Below are 19,175 nucleotides of genomic sequence, written 5' to 3' on the forward strand. Positions count from 1 at the left end.
AAAGGCAGTGACTTTGGAACTCATAAGATTGATGGTCTCTAATTGCTTGACTCATTTAGCTTCGGACTTCAGATCCTATCGCACCAAACCTCCGTGTGAAAATTCTGCCAAGTTGCAGTTTATCCTACCGCAGCAGTGTGAGCAGTCGCCTCAAAAATGCGGCTTGCCATATACGTTGCATTTCTTAGTTCGATTGGCACTCAGAGTGCCTTCTTGAGCAGCTTGCTGATGTCCCTTGGGAAGGAGCTACACTACAAAACCATTCTGCTCGTAGGAGGTTCCTCTACGTGCTGGAGCCTGGAGCCCTTTGAAACGGGTGTTCCCATCATAAACTTGAGGGGGGAGAAGAACGCGTATCTACAAGATACTTTCAACTCGCAGATACTTGCACTTGCCTGCTTGCAGAACCAAAGCGAATATGCAGTGAAATCGCTTTATAGAAGTCTTGAGGATATGCGAGATACTCCCACCTTACTATTCGCGTCCTCGGATGAGCAGATACGCAATCTATTCCTGGAGTGTTTCAGGGAGAGCATGCTGAATGTCCTGGCAGTAAAGGGTTCTAGTACAGAATACATCTACAGCTACCAGGCATTCCCAACATTCCGCGTTATAAAGCGAAAGCTGGTGGAAATCCATAGATACTTCGCACCACAACTCAAGGATCTTGGCGGGCATATAGTGACTGCCCTGCCCGGCAACATAATGCCACGCACAATGTGCTATAGGAATGCCGGGGGAGAGCGCCAATTGGCCGGCTACCTGCATACCTTCATACGCAACTATGTGGAGAGCATTAATGGAACTCTGAGGATTTCCTGGGACCTCGTGCCCGAGGACGGTATGAGGCACCTCACCATATCAAGGCTCTCGAAGATACAGCACGTGGACTTCCCGCTGGGAATCATTGCCCTTTACAACAAGACGGGCAAACAGCATGTGCCCATGGAGATTTCCAGCTGGTTCCTGATGTTGCCCATGGAGCCGCCCGTTCCGCGAGCTCATCTCTTCGTCAAGCTGGGCCTGGAGAGGCTGCTAGCCGTCATAGTTGTTGTGGGTGCTGTGCTCGGCAATGCCCATCGGATGGAAGTGGGCCTGGGGCCCAGCTGGCGTTGCTACTACCTGGCGGATCGGGTGCTGCGAGGAGCCTTGGCACAGCCAATTGTCCTTCCTAGAAGGCTCTCCCCCAAGCTGATGCTTATTTATTGGCTGCTCCTGCTGAGTGGGTTCTTTCTGAGCAACTACTACATGGCCAGCCTCACGACGTGGCTCGTACATCCGCCGGCGAATGATCCAATCCTGGAGTGGGATCAGTTGCGCTGCCTGGAGCTTAAAATACTTACCATTCCCGAGGAGTTCAATTACATGTCATTGATACTGGGCACGGACTTTATGAAGGCCTACGGCAATGTATTTCTGCTCACGAACTCGACGGATTTCCAGAGGAGGCGCATCTCAATGGATCCCTCCTACGCCTACCCAGTGACCACTAGCCTGTGGCCCTTTCTAGAGCTGTCCCAAGTGAGACTACGGCGACCGCTATTCCGACGATCCTACGACATGGTGTTCCAGCCGTTTCAAGTTATGACTCTGCCGCTGCCACGGAACTCCATTTTCCACAAGTCGCTTCTCCGCTATGCTGCTTTAACTCGGGAGGCCGGACTCTATTATTTCTGGTTCCGGCGCAGCTACTACGAACTGGTGGCTCTCGGGAAGATCTCGTACAAGGAGGAGGAGGGTGACCTGTACTGCGATCTCAAATGGAACGACTATCGCATCGTGTGGCTGGGCTTTCTGGGCGGAACAATCGTTAGTTTCCTGGCGCTCCTCTTGGAGCTAGCTCACTACAGGTGGCACTTGGGGAACTCCTCACTCTAAACGGATTATTCGTATCTCCCCAACCAGACTACCAATAAAGCCACATTACCCCGAATGAATGCTAAACGTTCCCTCATTTGCACGGGTTAATGGTTACTGATTTAGTCTTGCCCGTCATGGAAATTTATTACCAACCACCAACTAACTAGTTTCGGGCCTATAAATGCAGCCCAGCCAGAACTGGAAAGTCGTTGCTTCTAAGATGCGGTTCCATTTAATTATATTAACAGTGGTTTGCTTGGGCTTCACTTGTGCCCAACCAGAAGTGCTGAGCCTGAACAGTATCCTAGTTTCTCTAAGGCTGGAGCTGTCGTTTGAAACCTTACTCATCCTTAGAGGCGCTGGAGGAAACGATGTCTGCTGGGAGCACTTCGACCTTGACCGCTACCCACACCTGAACTTCAATGCGAATCAAAGTATCTACGTTAAAGGAAGAGTCAGCAGGAAAATACTGGCTCTGGTTTGTCTGGATTCTGCTGAGGAGACCGAGGTCGTTATGAAAGCCTTGGGTGAAAACCTAATGGATATGCGGGGAACTCCGATTGTACTTCTAGTTGGACTGGAAACCAATATAAGCAGTCTGTTTGAAGGATGTTTCTCCCATCAGATGCTCAATGTCCTGGCTTTGAGTACATTGAATCCGAAGTTTGTATACAGCTACCGCGCCTTTCCCTTCTTCAAATTGGTACGGAGAAGAATAAGCCAAGTCGATAGGTTCTTTGAGGCCCAAGTCAAGGATCTTCAGGGTTATCCCATCGCCACCGTCCCCTACAATCTTCTGCCGCGATCTGTGATCTACAGGGATGGGGAGGGTCGCCGCCAGATGACGGGCTACCTCACCCATTTCTACAGGAATTTCGCCAGGAGCCTGAACGCCTCCTTGCTGGTTCGTTGGGATCTGGTTCCGAAGGACGAGACTCCCAGCATCGAAGCCACTGCCGCGTTGCTTCGCGATGGCCTGGTGGACTTTCCCCTGGTGCTGACCACACTCGCTCCGGAACCCTTCTATCCCAGCCACGTGGGCGAGATAACCAGCTGGTTCTTGATGCTGCCCGTGGAACCAGACGTGTCTCCCTCCAGCCTGTATTTCAACCTCAAGGGCTGGCAATACTTCTTGGGCCTGATGATCATTTTGGCGCTGCTGCTGGTCAACGCCCATCGCCTGGAGTCGGGGCAAGGACTCCTCACCCTGCGATGCGGGAACATCCTCGGGGATCACGTGCTGCGAGCCATCCTGGCACAGTCCTTCGTCATGCCCAGCAGGCTCTCCTTCAGCAGAACTCTTCTTTACAGCCTGCTGATGATGGCGGGACTCATAGTGAGCACTTTCTACAGTGCCAATCTAGCAACGCTACTCGTCCATCCCCCAGCTGCTTTCAGGATACTCAGCTACGACGACCTCAGAAGGACCCGTGGCAAAATCCTTATCTCCCAGCAGGAGCTGCCCACCCTGAATGACTCGGTGGGCAGGGAAGTTTTGGAGCGAAACCTGGACACCTTCGAGGTGACCCCGTCCGTGGTGGACTTTCTGGCCCATCGCAATGAGCTGAACACCTCCTTCGCCTACCCGGTCACCAACACATTGTGGCCCTTTCTCCAGCTCAAACAGATCCGAATGCACCGACCCCTTTTCCGGAAGTCCAATGAAATAAGCTTCACGCGATTCATGCCGGTCACCATGCCGATGGCGAGGAACTCCATATACCGCGACGTCTTCAACACGTACCTCAGCCGCACCCTGGCCAGCGGGCTGTACGACCTGTGGTTCCGGAGATCCTACCAGGAGGCAGTGGCCGTGGGCAAACTGAACTACACCGTGGATCCCGCGCCGTCACTCTATCACGATCTGGTGTGGGAGGACCTGTACTACGTGTGGATTGCCTACTTGGGAGGCACCATGGTCGGCATAGGGATGCTAGCTGTGGAGATCTCTTGCTCCAAGTGGGGTCCATTGAGACGAGCACCCATTGAAATGCACTAGGGATAAATCAAATCAAGTTTATAATTAAAAACTCGAGGGGTCGCAATTTCAAACACTTTTTGCAAAAGCATTTTTTTATTCAAGTTTCACATGTCTCTGCTCACTGCATCTTGATTTTCATCGTTAAATGTTTTCCGTTTCTTGTTCTTTTTCATTTTTCATTATTAATTTTCGATTGTTTTTAGATTTGTTAATAAGTAGGTATTCGTAATATGTTATAATTAGGATTTCGCTTCAATGGAATTACATATATAATGCATATATTAAACGCCATCCGTGTCGCTATTATCTGTGCTCCTTGTGGGTTCGCTAGTCATTAAAATGGGACTTCGAGGGCACACGCCCCAGTCCAAGCAAAGGTTCAAATAAACTAGGATCTCGTGAGGAGATTCCAATGCAGGTGTTGTGTGTGATGTGGGTGGCATGGTGGTGTCTCATTAGCAAACGTGCACAATTGAGTAAACTTGGCGTGGAGTGTGGGGTCAAAATGGAGCTCGAAATGGGGCTATCAATTAATTTTGTGAGACTGAACAAACATTATTTCTTGTACTCTAAAAATTTAGCACTATAAAAGGGTCATCCTTGGGGTTTCTTTCCTTAGTTTCTCGTTTATTTTGTTTTTAGGTAAATTCTGCAAAAGCAATTACCAAAGATGAAGTTCGATTACAATTATAATTTGTAATAATAATAATAAGAAGTATGTCGCATTTGCTTGGCAAAGGAAAATAAATTTCATTTCTTTCTCTTTTGTTTTGTACATTCGTGTAAATATTATTCAATTGCGTAATTTCTCCTGGTTGTCTTGTAAATTCATATTGCATATGTTCTGTGTGGAGGCCTAATCCTACTTTGTCCTGGAAACTAGAGTCGTAACATCGCCGGCTCCCCGGGGAGCGGGCAACCTAAGCTCGAAATGAAGTGTAATGGAAATAAATACGGTCAAATGAGGGTTAGTTAATTATGCCATCCTAAATATTGCCATCGTTATAACTATTTTATGTCGTTTAATTTTCCTCTTTTGTGTGTGGTACTGTTTAACTATACATTGTGTATATGCCTAGACGCAAAACTTGAATCTTACAAATTTCGAGTGAGTTTAGCGTTGTAGGGTATCTTAATAATTTCCTTTTACTTTTTACTTTTCACTTTGCTCTCGTTTTCTGTTCTCGGAAACACTTTAAAAATTAAGCTCAATAATCTTAAATTATGCATGTATTTGCTTTCATTTCAAACTTGTACACACGCCGGCCTACAGCGTGCTGTGAATTACTTCGATTTCGCGATTTAGTTCGTGCCTTGTATCCATAATAATATTCTAAAAGATTTAAACATTGCACTGTGTACACTTCTTCTTGGATTGGTTACATTCAATTAGGTTTTCACTTTCATCTTGTTCGCGTTACATTACGGTCGTTACTGTCTTGCGGTCCTGTTTTGTGGGGTTTCACTTTAGTTTCTGCTACTTGAAACAATGTACAATTAATTACAAAAATGTCTTGTAATCGCTAAAATTTTAATACTCATGTACTGTCCGCAGGAGTGGCGCTGGGCCCCTGCTAATTCCATATCGGATCTCTCCTCTCCAGCTCTGACCTGTTCCTCGTCCGCATCGGCGTCTACTCTATAAATTACGTGTAGGGTTCGCTTTCGCAATGGTTGCACTTGTTTTCCTCGTCAAAAGTTTAGTTATAGCGTAGGGTGTGTGAGTATTATAAACGCTTTCTAACTACAGCGTGTGGAGTTACATTAGATATATGTATATGTTATGTATATACGTGGAGTGGGTGCTTCACTTGTTAATAGGGGTTACATCAATTGTATTTTTTTCCGTTTTTCCATTTTGTTTTTGTTCTTTTTTTGTTTGTTTTCGTTTGTTTCTTGGTTTAGTTTGGTTTTAATATATATATTAGGTAAGTGTAAATATTCATATGTTGCCCAGGACTGTGCTGGGCGTAGCTCTAGTTGCGATCGCACGATCTAGACTTAATGCCAAGGGGCCAGTGTGAAAGTTGGCCTGGTGTGGGTAAATACATTTCGAAATACGGGTGTGTACGCAATGTGTTCTTTAGGCGAGAAGCTGACAGCAAAGCCCCTGCTCACTAAATTCAACAGTAAAGACAAACATCTAATTCCAAAAAAACGCTAGTGAGTGCTAAGAAATTGTTGTCCTAATGCCTAGAAAATCCTTTCGGTTGAGAGCTCGTGTTCTGCCTCTCCCTTTGTTTCTGCCCTGTGTTCTTTCTATAAATTTCAACTGTGTTGCAAGACTTTTGCCTACATCTAAGTGTATATGCGCAGGAGCTGCCTCCCGTCCGCCTGCTGCCTGAATGTCCGCCTAGCTGCTCGATACAATTTCTCGTAAATATCTATATAGGTTTATATATGGGTGTGTATTGTATGTGTGTGGGTTCCGAGTCAACTCCTAGCGATGTCCTTGGATCAGCTGCCGCCGCCGAAGCCTTAGTAGTAGAATATCTGACCGGCCTTCTGGCGCTTGCGCTCCTCCAGCTTGCGATTGATCTCCTGCTGCCGCTCGGCCTTGCTGAGGGCTCTTGCCACGTACAAGAACTTGTTGTCGCCCAGCTGCTTGCCGTGCAGGCCAATTACGGCGGCCAGCGCCGACTGTGGGTTCTCGTAGGCCACGAAACCGAAGCGCCGGGAGCGCCCCTCCTCGTCCAGCATGAGCTGCAAGGATCGGAGAAAGCAAATCGATGATATAAACAAATCAGCACAGATGGGCCAGGTGGATGGGTCCTCCTCTTCCCCGCCGCCACAACTCCTCGTGGCTACATGGGCATGCGCAGCAATGTCGCAAGAGAGGACTTAAGAGAGTGCGAAAGTGTGCCACATGGTTGTCGTCCAACCACCCGGCCCCACTAACACCCCCGTAGGGAAGATGAGGTGACCAAACAACGTACCTTGTGACTGGTGATGCGGCCGTAGGGCTCGAACATCTCGCGCAAATGCTGCTCGGTGAACTCCTCGCTGAGGTTCTTCACATACAGATTCTTGAAGTGTGTGGCCTTCTCCTGCTCCCGGTCCCGCCGTGGTATGAACTTGACCACATGCACCTTCTGATTATTGCACAGAATCCCATTCACCTTCTCGATGGCCGCCCGGGCGGCCTCCTCCGAATCGAAATGCACAAACCCATAGCCGCGTGAATTGCCATCCTCGTCTTTGGCCACATTGCAGTTCAGGATGTTTCCGAACACCGAGAACGTGTCGTACACCGCCTTGTTGTCGATGGACCGCTCCAGGTTCTTGATATAGATCTTGCCACTGTCCGGGGAGCTGTTGCCACCGCTGCCCCCGGTGGAGCCGCTAGCCAGAGCTCCCCCGCCGACTCCCACGCCCACATTGGCCGAGTGCGAGGACGTGGACGTGTGCCCGCTGCCCAGGGAGTTGTGGCCATGCCGTCCGAGAACAGCGGCGGCCGCCAGGTGGTTACTGGCTGCGTGGCCACCGCCGACGTGGCTCAGGTGACCAGCTGCAGCGGCGTGGTGGTGCAGCTGCTGCTGGTGGTGCGCCGCTGCCAGCGTGTGGTGGTTCAGGGCCGGCTGCTGCTGGTGGTAGTTCGCCGGATTGCCGCGGAACGTCATGGAGTTGACGAACATGATGGCTGCTGGCTGTTTGTGGAGCGTGGTGGCGGCTAGTGGAGTGCTGTAGGTGCTGTAGGTGGATTCTGCGTCCTGGTGGCCGTGGCTCTGGATCTGGATACCGCTGTAGATAGGCCCGAGAATCTTGACGGCGTTCTGCTCCTGGTCCTAGTATTTCACTTCACTTCCCGCTTTACCTGGGTTGACCGGAATTTTGATTTATGGTCAATCAAGTCGGAATCCAGCGGAATGCCCACTTACCAGGATTTGCACACGGAATATGACCAAGGATTCGCGGAGTTGAAAAAATCGTTTTTCTCTCGCACAGACTCTTTTAAACGCTCTTCGCTCTCTCTTTCTTTACCTCTCTGGCTCTTCCTTTCGCTCTTTTGTACTTTACTTTTTCTGGGGGCTTTCACTTTTGGGTTGATTTTTTGGGGCTCTGCTGGGCTTTCGCGTAACACTTTCGGTATTGTTTTCGAGTGGCACCTAAACTAGACTCTTCAGCAATTGCAGCAGTGTAAAACCTGGTTTTTGCAGCTTCGGCGATGGCCCTTTATTATTTAATTGTATTTTATGCAAAAACTGTCGCTACTAGTGATTAGTGATGTTAAAAAACATCGATGCATCTGCCATCGATATGTGGGGCCTTCATGTTCTTGGCCGTACCATCGATGACTTTCTCGCTGGCGATTGCTTAGCAAGTCCACCCTCCTCAGTTAGCGGATAATGGCCACCAAAGCAACGCTTACCAACACTGCACTTCTTGTTTTGGAAATGCAACCACAAAAGCATTGAACACTTGTTTACTTCAAATAAAACACATTTAAATAATTAGATGACGTGATGGACCAGAATGGCGCATCGGGAAGTCGTCCGAACCGGCTATCCCAAGGGAAAGAAGCCTATGCGTGCGAACGCAGCGCAACAGTTTCCGCGGCGGCAAATCGGAGTAACATTATCAACGAAATGGCCAAAATATGCGAAGCCGATCGCCAGACTAGCGCCATCGCTCGACGGACTCAGGTTCACGAGCGGGTTGCGGTGGACAACAGCGACTTCGTCGCCGTGGAGGACCTTATTTTGGCCTACGCAGAGCCCACGCCCGAGGACCAGGTCGAGATGATCATGCGGGACTTCTGCTCGTCTCCAACATACGAAGAAGATGAGGATGAGCCCAGCTATGAGTCGGAGCCGTGGTTTCGATTTCGCAACAAAAGGATCAGAACCTACAGTCGGAAGAGGGATCCCAAGAGCTACATGGCCGTGCGAACCGAGAAGCCTAGTGGTACCTCAGGCCTCTCCGTGCAGAGGGATCTCAATACTTCGTTCACATCTATGGCTTGCGACTTCGATGCAGCTTCATCGCAGAAGATACACGAGGTCCTGTTGAACCTCAGTCAATACTTTTCCGCGACCGCGAAAGCATCTAGTCCGACTCCTGTCCCATCGCAAATAGATCTGCCAACCGAAGCAAGGCAGGATTCTGGTGACGAGTGTTTCAACGCTGAAGTGGAGAACTTGAGGGATGACCTGTTACAGAACGGATTTACCTTCGAGGCCTCTATCTATGACAATGAGCATGAACAGGAAGGTAGGGAGTGGGATGATATGGCAAGAAACACATTTGTAACTCCTCTTATATGTACGTAGTTCCAGGATCTATGGCAGACACTCTTTTTGGCGATAGCAGGCAAGCGGTTCCCACTACGCGCCCCCAATTGGGTAATCCATATGCAATTCACATTGTTGCGGAGATCATTAATATAAACCTTTATTTGTAGGAAGTGGGAAATTTAATGTTTGTTCTGATGCAGACTCTACACCGAAACAGACTGAAGTCGAAATTGCTGAAGATAAGAAACTTTTGAAGGGACTAACGCAGGCAGAACATGTTGGCAAAGAGGAGAACACGAACTTCATATTAGAAGGCATACCACTAAGCGAATGGCTAACTCCGATGGAACCGCCGAAGATCTCCAAAGATGTAATTAAAAACATACCCGACAAAAAGGTAAAGTTGGAGCCAAGTTCCCAGAAAGAACAAAAAAGTAGCAAAGATTCAAATGAATCAAAGGTAAGAGCAGCCTCAAAACAATCCTGTGATATTACCAAGAAAAACGAAGGAACTACGGTTCTGGATCAGCCTAATGCTGCACAGCAAGAAAACCTATCAAACGACGGCGATCTTCTTGAGGAGTTTCTTTTTAATGAATGGCATCCAATGCAGTGTTCTAATGGCCCATCAACCTCCAATGACGCAATTCAAGTGCCTAAAGAAGAGATCAATTTAATAAAGCGGGACGACGAGGAGCAACCAGAAAAAGAGACTCCTAATAAAAAACGGTCCACAAGCAGTCATCAACTTTCCTTTCGAAAGACATCCCTCCAATTTATCGAGATTTCGGAAGAAATGAAAATTAAAGGCGAAAAGTTTGTAGAGAAAGTTGTATCCGGTTTACATCACCCTAGTCACAAGTGCAACTTACGTACCGAGGAATACTCCGACAATCATAGTCAAGTGATGGAATCAACACAGTGTGTGGAATTCAAATCAGCCTTAAGTAAGCCCATCGAATTATTGGATGAAGAGGAAACCTACCATATGTTAGCTAAGGTTGAAGTTGGGGAAATAAATGGAAAATGCAGTCCTCTCAATAACGAGACTATAGCAGAGCCCGAGTTTTGTGGCTTTCGCACGGCCTCAAATAAGGCGATTCCTATTTCTGAGAAGATGAAAATCAAAACTGCAGAGTTTATGGCTGAGTTTCAATCAAAAGAAACAAATCATCAGAATGATTATTTAGTCCATCAGCCAAATGACAACTCGACGTCTGTTGGACTTGATACAGCCTTAAAAAAATCAATAGAGATTTCAGAAGAAATGCCAACGGAAGCTTCAAAGTTGGTGGTCGTTGAGTATACATTGAAGGAACCACATCAACCCACACTTGACCCAGTTTGCAGTGACTTAAATGAATCACAGTTTTTCGGCTTTAGAACAGCGTCAAACAAAGCCATTGAGATTACCGAGGCGATGGAGAAGAGAGGTGCCATGTTTCTGGCCCAGTCTAGGGCTACAGACCAACAAGGCCAACTAAACGATGAAGAGCGTATTGGCAGAGCTGAATGGCAGCCAAGCGATTTTCCTGATATTCCACATACCTCTCCAAAAAATGAGATTCATTCAATAAATGTTGAAAATAACAAGGCTGTGCATACTAAAACCGAATCTGAGACCGAGTTCTTCGGCTTTCGTACCGCTTCAAATAAAGGAATTGTGATTTCGGAAAATACGAAAATGAAAGTTGCACAGTTCATGAGTGAATTTCAAGCCGCCGATGCAAGCACTGACTCGAAAAAACCAATTGTGATCTCTGAGGAATCGAGAAATATTGCTGCCAAGTTCGTAGATGAAGCGGCGGCAGAAGACAGTCCAAACAAACCAACCTTTTGCAATGAACAAAGTCAAGAAAATCCCTTAGATATTGAGCATTTCAAGCACGACCTCTTCGTGGAGCGTTCTGCAAAGGAGGAGCATCCGTTGTGTAGCCAGCCATTGGTGAGGACGCCCAGAAGATCGCAGGAGATCCACTCCTCACTATCGCAACTTGCCGGCCAATCACCACTGGATCAGGCCACCAAGAAGTCCGTAATAGCTCGCCGGAACCTCCTGTCCCTAAAAAGAAAGCGAAAGATCGTTTCGTCAACTGAAACTTCTACTTCCTGCGCCTCACCGGCTATGGAGCGATTCGCACCCAAGCCTTCCTCGACAAGTACTCCGCTGGCTGACAGGGACTTAAATCGCTCCAAGGACTGTGCAAAAAATAGACAGGATGCGGAGGACATGTCCCCTATTTGCATGCAACCCACAAAGAGTCGAAGACTTGGTCTGAGTCGAAGTCGCTATTAGTACACATTAAGTATGCGTTGCTTTATACCCAAAAGATTTAAACCGCTGGCCGATTTGAAATGGGTAGAGATTTAGTTGAATTTAATTAGTGTATGCCATTAGGGGTCTTATCATTACATATTGAATGATTGTATAGGTTATCATAATAAGCGTTTTTCGTTAAGTGCACCTTATGAGGAAATAAATGAGTTGACCAGTGCGATAAGCGTCTGCTTCTAACTTCCTTAAAGGTGCCCAGTTACGAACTCCACGAAAAAAACGAGAAGAGACGAACTCAGTCCCACAGCCCACAAAACAAAGGCGAAAAAGTAGTAGTCGAGGTCGAATGCCTTAGCCGACGGTTCATCATCGCGCATCAAGGTGTAGATTCCCTGCTGGATGAGCTCCCGGAAAGTGTCCGCCTTCATTTTGATGCTGATCCCGTGCTCCTGCAGGCGCCTCATGAACTCACTGGTCATCGCCAAGTACGGCAGACTGTTGGACACGCAGTAGGATTCGAGTGTGAAACCCACGGCCTGGCGAATCATGTTGAAGCGCGGCGTCTTCAGCAGGTACTGCTGCATCAGGATCAGCTCCAGGCGGTCCTCGTACAACATGTAGATGTAGCTCTGGTTGAGGCCATCCCGGTACGCCTTCAGCAGGGTGGCGTTCAAGGTCAAGCTGTTCCTGCGGAACCGTTCGGGCAGGAAGGTTTTCGCCTTCATCTGACTCCTGTAGTACTCGTCGTGCAGACTGGGGTAGGGAGCCCTGGCCAGATCCTCCAGCGTGTTGTACTCCTCGTCGTACAGCCCGGAAGTGAGGATGCTGGAGAGCGTGGCCAAGTAGACGTTGGTCAGTATGAAGCCTCCGATCGTTAGAATGCCATGTATGGCCACGTCCCTCCAGCCTGCAACTCGGATTTTCTGGTGGCAGTTGTAGAGGATGTGGCTGAGGCTGTACAGCAAGCACTTTCCCATCTCGACTCGAGCTCCTCGCGCAGCCAGATGCAGCATCAGGGTGCCGTACAAGACAGTCGAAATCACGACCGCCCAAAGGGTCCAGCCGAAGGGCTTGGAGTAGTACAGATAACTGGATAGTGGACGGGCGTGCGGAGCCATGAAGTACTCGCGGATAATCGAAAGTGGTGCTGTGTAGGCCACTTCCAAGCTGAAATCGTTGAAGTAGCAAACAATGTCCAGCTTTTTTGAGTGTAGCATTTCAGAAACTGCCCAGTATACATCGTATTCCGGCAGATCGGGTATGGGTACACTCTCGATGGTGGCGTTGTAGCGATAGGTGAGCTCCTTGACCGCCGTGAACAAATATCCTGCTCGCACCAAATCACCCTGCTCGTTGGAGTACTCGAAGTCCCGAGGAGCTAATGTGCTCCGAAGTATGCGCACGGGAAAGCCTTGAAAGTTTCGAATGATCCTTGCCCGATTGAAATAGTCGGACACATTTGATAGGCTGATCGTTTGAATGCGAGGATACGGTAGGTAGCTGTAGAGGCGCGTTCCGCTCAACAGAATTACATTTACGAATCCCTCCTTGAAGCAGTAGGTGTATAGGTCCTGTTTCGGAAATTCTGGTTCCTCATTGCTCAGGAACACTATGTGCAGCTCATGGAGCTCGTCCAACAAGCGTGGCAGGAGACTGGCAGCCAGTGGATCCAGACCTGATTCCATCACACTTACAATGATTAGAGCACTCTCTGTGAAGTTTCCTCGAATTCTAAGATCTCTAGCTTCCCTCGAGTTGGAAGAGAGTAGAATTCTCGGCGTGTCCAATTTGTGGAGTATTTCTGAGGCGGCGCAGCACTCAAAATCGATGAACACATTGAGCTCCGTTTGGAGAGCCAAATTGAGATCCTGGAGGACTTCGACTTGGATGTATTCCAAGTCAGTAGCACCGACCAAGCTCAAAAGAATTGACCCCAGCAGAAAAGAAAGCATTTTAATTACCATAAGGCGGCGGGAAAATGCTTTTATAGGCTACGTAGAATGTCCACATGACAAGGCAAAAATATTTTCAGGGTGCATTTAAAAGGATAATGGATTAATTGCCGTCCACCCTAACAATGTCATATTTTTCTTCCATTAAACGTAGTGTATATTAGCGAATAACTCAAGTCATTTTAGCTGTTTGAGTTGCAGGATGAAGTAGATTCCAAATCTAATAATTTTGAATTTCACGCCCTCTGAAGGCACACTTTCGAACACTGGCAGCTCCACCGATATGTGCCTCCAGTTCTGGTCGCTGTCCAGCACTACCATATGTGCACTTTTTATTCCCATTCCAATTCCAGTTGGTAAGAAAAGTGTAATTGTTACGTTGTCGCAGTGAAATTGTACCAAAACTCTTTTACCAGTCCAAATCGGTGCACATTTAAGTGTTAAGTCTCGCAAGGTAACGCCACTTAATAGCCAAACGCCCGCAGACGCGTTTGTTTACGCCCCCTTTGGGGCAACAAAAACAAAAGGGGAAAGTTGTGTTTACGTTTTCGAATGCCAGATACCGTTTTCGGGGTGGTTTTGGTTCAAACGGGAAGCTTCCAACGAAAGACCTTGTAATTAGGTGTGATAAGCGCCCTCGCTCTAGCTGGCAATTAAAACTAGACGTCTTGTTCCTTCTGATAATCGTGTTTTTGTGTCAAATAGCTACACACACACCAAGCAATCGGGCTTACGTCGGTGTATATACTAAGTGGAGCGGCATTGGGGTGGACCCTTTCCACAGTTGAATCCCTCTGCTCAATTGGCGTTAGCTGTCAAGTGTGTAAGTTATTTGCTCCCAGCTGCCCCAAAATTGAAGCTGTGCTCTGTGGGAACCAAGTGGCAGAACAACATAGTCCAGACATATAGGTACCAGTACGTACGCCCGACTCGCTCCGCACTCGCGATTTGCAAGCCCCTTTATCGGAACCATATGAGTATGCATGTGTAAAACTCGATTGCGGCCGCAAATAAATTAGTCTCAGCTCGGTTCGTTTGGTTTGGAAACAGTTCTCTCGATCTCCGAACAGACACGTCAGTGGCAGCAGGCAAAATGTAGTATTCGCAATTCCACACGCAGTGTTCCCTATAGTATAACCTACTCCGATCTCCGCAGCGCAACTCCGACTAAGGCTAATCCGAAACCATGTCCGACGACTTCGATGGCTGCGAGTGCGTCTGGTCGCAGGAGTATGTGATGCAGCGTCTCATCAACTTCGTAAGTTCCTGGCGCGCAGCTCCAAGCTCCTGATCCATTGTCCTTTTTTATAGATACGACAGAACCAGGATGCCTGCGGGGACAACGAGTGTTTAGATGGTCAGTATCAATGTCTCACGTCTTTCCTTTCAAGTATGACAAGAATTTAGATTTAAACATTTAGACTTATAGTACATTTTGCACAGCATGAAATCAGTAATGAAGAATGTAACATTCATTTTTCGCATTTACATTTGTATAACAATTCAGTATAGAAAAGGGTCGGTCATACGCGCTTAGTGATAAGTTGCCAAAAAGTATGCAGTGCTTCTACTTACGGACTATAGTATAAACAATAACTAATCCATCCGTTCTCAGTCACCGGACGCACTCCGCACCAGGCGCAGATCGCCGGACGCGGGGATGACAGCGGCTTCTTCGTCGCCATGATCTTCCTGATCGTGGCCTTGTTTATGAACATAGTGACCCCGAGTACCCTGGGCAACTTCACCAGCAACAAGCGAGCTGGCGGCCGACGCGACAATAACCAGGACGGCTCTCCGCCGCAGCCTCCTCCGCCGGCCATCAACTAGGCGACTCCGAGGACCCCTGCTTCTACGAAACCTGAGCATCCACAATACAATTTGCAGACCGCAATTCCTTGTTTTGTTAATTCTCCCACTATTGGGACAGAGACCACGGATAGAACCAATTCAATCGACTTGGTGCCATCCATTCGCACGTTTACACAGAACACAGATTAGGCAAATTATACATCTCTTACATTGTACAAAACACGAAACCGCGCACTCTGAAACACACCGGCTTACTAACATATTTGGACACTTTTTAAAAGACTTTGGAAAACTAACCGCTTTCCTTGTGTATTTCCTTTGTACAAGAGGCTTTAAAATGTTTAAAATGTACATATGGTGGGCGGGATTGGATGTGGTTTGTATTGCCGTCTCCTTGCTCTCGTCAGTTCTCGTCCTGCAGTTTCACCATCTTTTCGCGTACGTTCTTTAGCAGACCCTTCATTTGTTCGTACTTTCCCGTGGAGTCGGGCAGGTTTTCGAAGTTGATCACATCGCTGACGCCCACCCTAAAGTTGCTGCCCAGAGGCAGTTTGTCGTAAACGGAGAATTTCAGCAACGGCGTGCCCTCATAAGACGCCTTAAAGGGAGTCGAGGGTGCTGATCGGGACTGCTCAATATTTCCGGACTCGGCAGCAGATGGAGCAACCTCCGTCTCAGACGTGTCATCCAGGTCGGTTGGTGATTTCGATTCATTCGCCGTCGTGTTATGCGACGCATTGGCATCCAGCTCTTGGAGGAGCTTCTCCTGCTGGGCCTTCAAAGCTTCCAGGCTTGGAGATGACGAGCGCGCTGACAGTTCGCCATCTTCGCACTCTTCCGGCGGAGGTGGTTGCGGCGGGGGCACTGATGCTGGCAGTGGAGGGTCCTCTGTTTCGTCTTCCAGTTCCATGTCGTAGTCATCGAAGCTGGTCAGCTCCTTGTCGGGTGCGGAAACAGGGTCGTGTGGTGCAGGCAAATCCACTAGCTTTTTGCGCTTGTAACCGTTGATCACGTTTTCGCCGAGCGATTTGATGAAGTTCTCCTTGGACTGGCTCTCTTGGAATGGCGGTACATTGTGGTGCTTAAAGTCCTGTGGGTTTGTGGGATAATGGAAGAATGAGGGGGAGTTATAACATCAATACTTACGTCGAAACAATTGGCCTTAGGCTGGACGTTGAAGCCGGGATACTCCACTATTTTGTTGATGTCGTATTTGAAGGTGTCGGACGCTCCTTCTTCGTCGTCGGATTTTGTAACCTCCGAGCCCTGCAAGGAGTATAGATAGAGTTGGGCTGATCACACGAGCAGGTAACTTACATCTGCATTAAACAGAGCTATACCCGAGCTCTGCACCTTTGCCTCCTCCAGCCAAGCAGGCGGATAGCCCAGCACTCGCATGCGGTAGAAAATGAAGGGCAACTGGCCGCGACTGTAGCCCATGGCATGGCGCGTCTTGGTGCTGATCTTGCCGGGGCGTATGTGACCAAACCGCTGCTCTGTGTCGACGTGATAGCGCTCTGTGCGACTGGTCATCTTTTTGCGAGCGCGCATTATCCTTGAATTGTTTCTGGGCTTGGTACAGTCGCGCAGGGAGTGTTCTGTGTCGCCGCAATTGAAGCACGACGACTGCGCCTTGAATCGGATGCACTTGTTGACCGCCTCGTCCTTCAGTTTCTTACGTTCCGCCGTCTGCTCGTCCAGGATGTCGGCACTGCAGCGCTTGTAGGAGGGAACATGTGCGGCATTCAGCTTGGCCGCTGGCTGAGTGTCGATCAGGAAGAGGTCTTGGGGCTCCTCCTCTGGCAAGGTCCTACTCTTTTCGAAGGCTGATATCACCAGTTCCTGTGGGTTGTCCCGGAACACAATTTGCTTGTCCGCAAAGGCGTCTTCCAAGGCGACGAGCACTTGCTGTTGCAGACTGGTGAAGTGCTCTTCCTTGCTGAATATAACTTCGAAAACCAGGCTATCCCCATCGCCCTCGGTGGTGTCCTAAATTGGAGTTGCTCGCATTGCCCCAGTATTGAATATATCCAGAATTACCCACCTGAATCGTTGTATTTGATTGTTTTTCCTCAATTTTGGGGGTTGGAGGTTCGACCTCTTTGCTGGTCACTTCTTCGGGACAGACGAACACCACATCGTCGTCCAGCTCCCCTTCTTCCACGTCGTCATCCAGAATCACCACGCTGTTCTGTGAATCGTCTACCAGTATAACGCTGTCGTCCATTTCTGTTTAAAACGGGGTTTTCTCTGATAATTCAGGTTTGTTTGCAAATATTTGTTATTTTTCTCCCTTGTTGCAGGGTTGTCATGCCACCGCAAAGCATTTGATAACTTATCGAGCGCTATCAATTTCTATATGCGATAGCTGCAACCGATAGTCGGCGCCCAAATTTAAAAGTCGTTGCATATTTATTGGTGTTTCCTTTTTTAATTTCTTTGTTCTATATTCTATCGAACGGCTAAAAAACTAAAATAAAATTAACATTAAAATGTAATGCAATTATATAAACCGATATATTGGATTTTATTTATTAATTAACAGTTATGGCAACTGCATAACTTTCGAAACTTTTCAGCTCGCATCATCCTAAGAAATATATAAAATTTAACTTTCGTATAGGTAAATTAAATGAGTAAAATATTTCCATCCTTTACATCATTAAACTAGCAATTTAATTATGCAAACGTGAGTTAACCATATAAATTCTGGAGATATCTTCAGATTTGGCAATGTCAATCATACTTCCGCCTTTGGATTCAGAAATTATGCCAACTTTTCTCAGCACATCAGACATGCGAGTGGAACCTTGATTCTCGGGAGCAGAAGACGTCATGTCGCGGCTGATTTGAATCTCGCGAGTCACCTGCTGAATGTCAATCGCATCGATCTCGAATTAATGTGGCTCGCACTCATGGGGAGGAAAACCCTGCTTCAGGGGTAATTGTGAATTCAACTTACACTCGGGGAATTCTTCCGACAGAACGCGTGGAATGCCGCCGCCTGCCGTAGAAGATTTCGTCCAATTTGAATAAAAGCTCGACGAGATTGGGCCACCAGTTGCATGCCAATGAGCCTCAGTCAGCGCCATTCAGCATAAATAGATGCCATCTTTGATGGAGAGGCACACTCACCATGGATCTTCTCAAGAGGCACCTGCTGCTCCTGGTCATCGGAGCTTACCTGTGTGTCAGCGCCCAGGCCACGATCACCATTCAGAAAGCCAAGCCAGCGCTGCCGGATCCCAGCCAGCTGCTAGCCAAGCTACCACCAAAGCCGGACTTTCTCAAGGATCCCTCCAAATTACTAGCAAAAATCGCGCAATCCAAGCCAGCTCTCCCAGACCCCAGCCAGCTGCTCGCCAAGCTGCCGCCCAAGCCCGCCTTCCTGAAGGATCCCAGCCAGCTGCTCTCCAAGTTCGTGAAACCAAAGCCTGTGATCATAAAGCCGGTGATTGTGAAGCCGGTGGTGGTGGTCAAGCCCGTGGCGGTCGGTGGAGGTGGCGGTGGTGGGGGTCACGGTCACGGACATCATGGACATCACGGACACCATGGCAAGGGCAAGCTACAACTATAGATTTCTTTATAGAGCAGTAAGAAACAGGAAGGTGAATTATAATTTAAATAAATGTATACATCTGTGACAAGTTCATCACTCGGCTTTCAAAACAACCTAAAAAGTTAATACTTAATAAAAGCGTGTTAGTAAAGAGTGTTATTATCAGTTAAAACTTGTCTTCCATATGGTGGCCATCGAACAACGAGTGAAGAAGAAAGTGAAAGGGGTTTGCCCGCCCCCAGAAAATGTGACCCAGAACCTTGAGCGCATATCGATGTGCATAATGAGTCCATCACTCGCTCCGCTAACGATGTCCCTTTGTGAGCAAATTGAAAGGCGGGACTGCTTTTCCAGTTGTCCTGTCGCCAACGCGGCGTATGAGCAATTGCAATTGGAGGGGCGCACGGGGCGGATGCGCGATGCTGGGATGTTGGGATGCTGGGATGCTCGGCGTGGGACGGCACATTAGCACGCAGCAGCGGACCAAGTGGCGATAAGAGCG

The 19,175-nt window shown here is 48.1% G+C and overlaps 8 protein-coding genes across 10 annotated transcripts; 5 read left to right on the plus strand and 3 right to left on the minus strand.

Moving 5' to 3' along the window:
• The first annotated feature begins 156 nt into the window (after positions 1-156).
• On the plus strand, positions 157-1,878 carry LOC117138491. The gene has a single exon (XM_033300620.1). The coding sequence runs from the start codon at positions 157-159 to the stop codon at positions 1,876-1,878; it is 1,722 nt and encodes a 573-aa protein (XP_033156511.1).
• Positions 1,879-2,374: 496 nt separating this feature from the next.
• Positions 2,375-3,859, plus strand: LOC117138642. Its single transcript, XM_033300857.1, has one exon. The coding sequence runs from the start codon at positions 2,375-2,377 to the stop codon at positions 3,857-3,859; it is 1,485 nt and encodes a 494-aa protein (XP_033156748.1).
• A 1,016-nt stretch (positions 3,860-4,875) lies between these two features.
• On the minus strand, positions 4,876-8,091 carry LOC117138303 (polyadenylate-binding protein). The gene is made up of 3 exons (XM_033300304.1): positions 7,720-8,091; positions 6,778-7,655; positions 4,876-6,544 (listed from the first exon to the last, which is right to left on the minus strand). The coding sequence occupies exons 2-3, from the start codon at positions 7,474-7,476 to the stop codon at positions 6,320-6,322; spliced, it is 924 nt and encodes a 307-aa protein (XP_033156195.1). The 5' UTR covers positions 7,477-7,655; positions 7,720-8,091; the 3' UTR covers positions 4,876-6,319.
• A 92-nt stretch (positions 8,092-8,183) lies between these two features.
• LOC117138300 (breast cancer type 2 susceptibility protein homolog) lies at positions 8,184-11,576 on the plus strand. The gene is made up of 3 exons (XM_033300300.1): positions 8,184-9,052; positions 9,112-9,183; positions 9,243-11,576. The coding sequence occupies exons 1-3, from the start codon at positions 8,305-8,307 to the stop codon at positions 11,369-11,371; spliced, it is 2,949 nt and encodes a 982-aa protein (XP_033156191.1). The 5' UTR covers positions 8,184-8,304; the 3' UTR covers positions 11,372-11,576.
• LOC117138301 lies at positions 11,565-13,509 on the minus strand. The gene has a single exon (XM_033300301.1). It carries the CDS (start codon positions 13,312-13,314, stop codon positions 11,596-11,598), a length of 1,719 nt encoding a protein of 572 aa, XP_033156192.1. The 5' UTR covers positions 13,315-13,509; the 3' UTR covers positions 11,565-11,595.
• Positions 13,510-13,574: 65 nt separating this feature from the next.
• LOC117138304 (small integral membrane protein 14) lies at positions 13,575-15,410 on the plus strand. 3 transcript variants are annotated; one of them, XM_033300306.1, is made up of 4 exons: positions 13,575-13,658; positions 14,459-14,560; positions 14,614-14,659; positions 14,918-15,410. In XM_033300306.1, the coding sequence occupies exons 2-4, from the start codon at positions 14,489-14,491 to the stop codon at positions 15,130-15,132; spliced, it is 333 nt and encodes a 110-aa protein (XP_033156197.1). In that variant the 5' UTR covers positions 13,575-13,658; positions 14,459-14,488; the 3' UTR covers positions 15,133-15,410. The 3 variants fall into 3 exon arrangements, with proteins under 3 accessions (XP_033156197.1, XP_033156196.1, XP_033156198.1); XM_033300305.1 differs by lacking the exon at positions 13,575-13,658 and adding an exon at positions 13,666-13,756; XM_033300307.1 differs by lacking the exon at positions 13,575-13,658 and adding an exon at positions 14,304-14,397.
• Positions 15,386-17,443, minus strand: LOC117138302 (zinc finger CCHC domain-containing protein 8 homolog). The gene is made up of 4 exons (XM_033300302.1): positions 17,159-17,443; positions 16,432-17,103; positions 16,261-16,380; positions 15,386-16,204 (listed from the first exon to the last, which is right to left on the minus strand). The coding sequence occupies exons 1-4, from the start codon at positions 17,339-17,341 to the stop codon at positions 15,518-15,520; spliced, it is 1,662 nt and encodes a 553-aa protein (XP_033156193.1). The 5' UTR covers positions 17,342-17,443; the 3' UTR covers positions 15,386-15,517.
• A 366-nt stretch (positions 17,444-17,809) lies between these two features.
• LOC117135696 lies at positions 17,810-18,781 on the plus strand. Its single transcript, XM_033296099.1, has one exon. The coding sequence runs from the start codon at positions 18,251-18,253 to the stop codon at positions 18,689-18,691; it is 441 nt and encodes a 146-aa protein (XP_033151990.1). The 5' UTR covers positions 17,810-18,250; the 3' UTR covers positions 18,692-18,781.
• The last annotated feature ends 394 nt before the right edge of the window (positions 18,782-19,175 follow it).

The sequence above is a fragment of the Drosophila mauritiana genome, chromosome 2R, assembly GCF_004382145.1.
Source record: "Drosophila mauritiana strain mau12 chromosome 2R, ASM438214v1, whole genome shotgun sequence".
Lineage (NCBI taxonomy): Eukaryota > Metazoa > Arthropoda > Insecta > Diptera > Drosophilidae > Drosophila > Drosophila mauritiana.

What these genes read in the sequence shown, in the direction of transcription:
- LOC117138491 (XM_033300620.1), top strand. Translation starts at nt 157, where the DNA reads ATGCGGCTTGCCATATACGTTGCATTTCTTAGTTCGATTGGCACTCAG.
- LOC117138642 (XM_033300857.1), top strand. Translation starts at nt 2,375, where the DNA reads ATGAAAGCCTTGGGTGAAAACCTAATGGATATGCGGGGAACTCCGATT.
- LOC117138303 (XM_033300304.1), bottom strand. Translation starts at nt 7,476, where the DNA reads ATGTTCGTCAACTCCATGACGTTCCGCGGCAATCCGGCGAACTACCAC. An exon ending in GCCGCATCACCAGTCACAAG is followed by an intron (nt 6,545 to 6,777) that starts GTACGTTGTTTG and finishes CGATCCTTGCAG; the next exon opens with CTCATGCTGGACGAGGAGGG.
- LOC117138300 (XM_033300300.1), top strand. Translation starts at nt 8,305, where the DNA reads ATGGACCAGAATGGCGCATCGGGAAGTCGTCCGAACCGGCTATCCCAA. An exon ending in CAATGAGCATGAACAGGAAG is followed by an intron (nt 9,053 to 9,111) that starts GTAGGGAGTGGG and finishes ATATGTACGTAG; the next exon opens with TTCCAGGATCTATGGCAGAC. An exon ending in CACTACGCGCCCCCAATTGG is followed by an intron (nt 9,184 to 9,242) that starts GTAATCCATATG and finishes CTTTATTTGTAG; the next exon opens with GAAGTGGGAAATTTAATGTT.
- LOC117138301 (XM_033300301.1), bottom strand. Translation starts at nt 13,314, where the DNA reads ATGGTAATTAAAATGCTTTCTTTTCTGCTGGGGTCAATTCTTTTGAGC.
- LOC117138304 (XM_033300306.1), top strand. Translation starts at nt 14,489, where the DNA reads ATGTCCGACGACTTCGATGGCTGCGAGTGCGTCTGGTCGCAGGAGTAT. An exon ending in TGCAGCGTCTCATCAACTTC is followed by an intron (nt 14,561 to 14,613) that starts GTAAGTTCCTGG and finishes CCTTTTTTATAG; the next exon opens with ATACGACAGAACCAGGATGC. An exon ending in GGACAACGAGTGTTTAGATG is followed by an intron (nt 14,660 to 14,917) that starts GTCAGTATCAAT and finishes ATCCGTTCTCAG; the next exon opens with TCACCGGACGCACTCCGCAC.
- LOC117138302 (XM_033300302.1), bottom strand. Translation starts at nt 17,341, where the DNA reads ATGGACGACAGCGTTATACTGGTAGACGATTCACAGAACAGCGTGGTG. An exon ending in AATCAAATACAACGATTCAG is followed by an intron (nt 17,104 to 17,158) that starts GTGGGTAATTCT and finishes ACTCCAATTTAG; the next exon opens with GACACCACCGAGGGCGATGG. An exon ending in TAGCTCTGTTTAATGCAGAT is followed by an intron (nt 16,381 to 16,431) that starts GTAAGTTACCTG and finishes TACTCCTTGCAG; the next exon opens with GGCTCGGAGGTTACAAAATC.
- LOC117135696 (XM_033296099.1), top strand. Translation starts at nt 18,251, where the DNA reads ATGGATCTTCTCAAGAGGCACCTGCTGCTCCTGGTCATCGGAGCTTAC.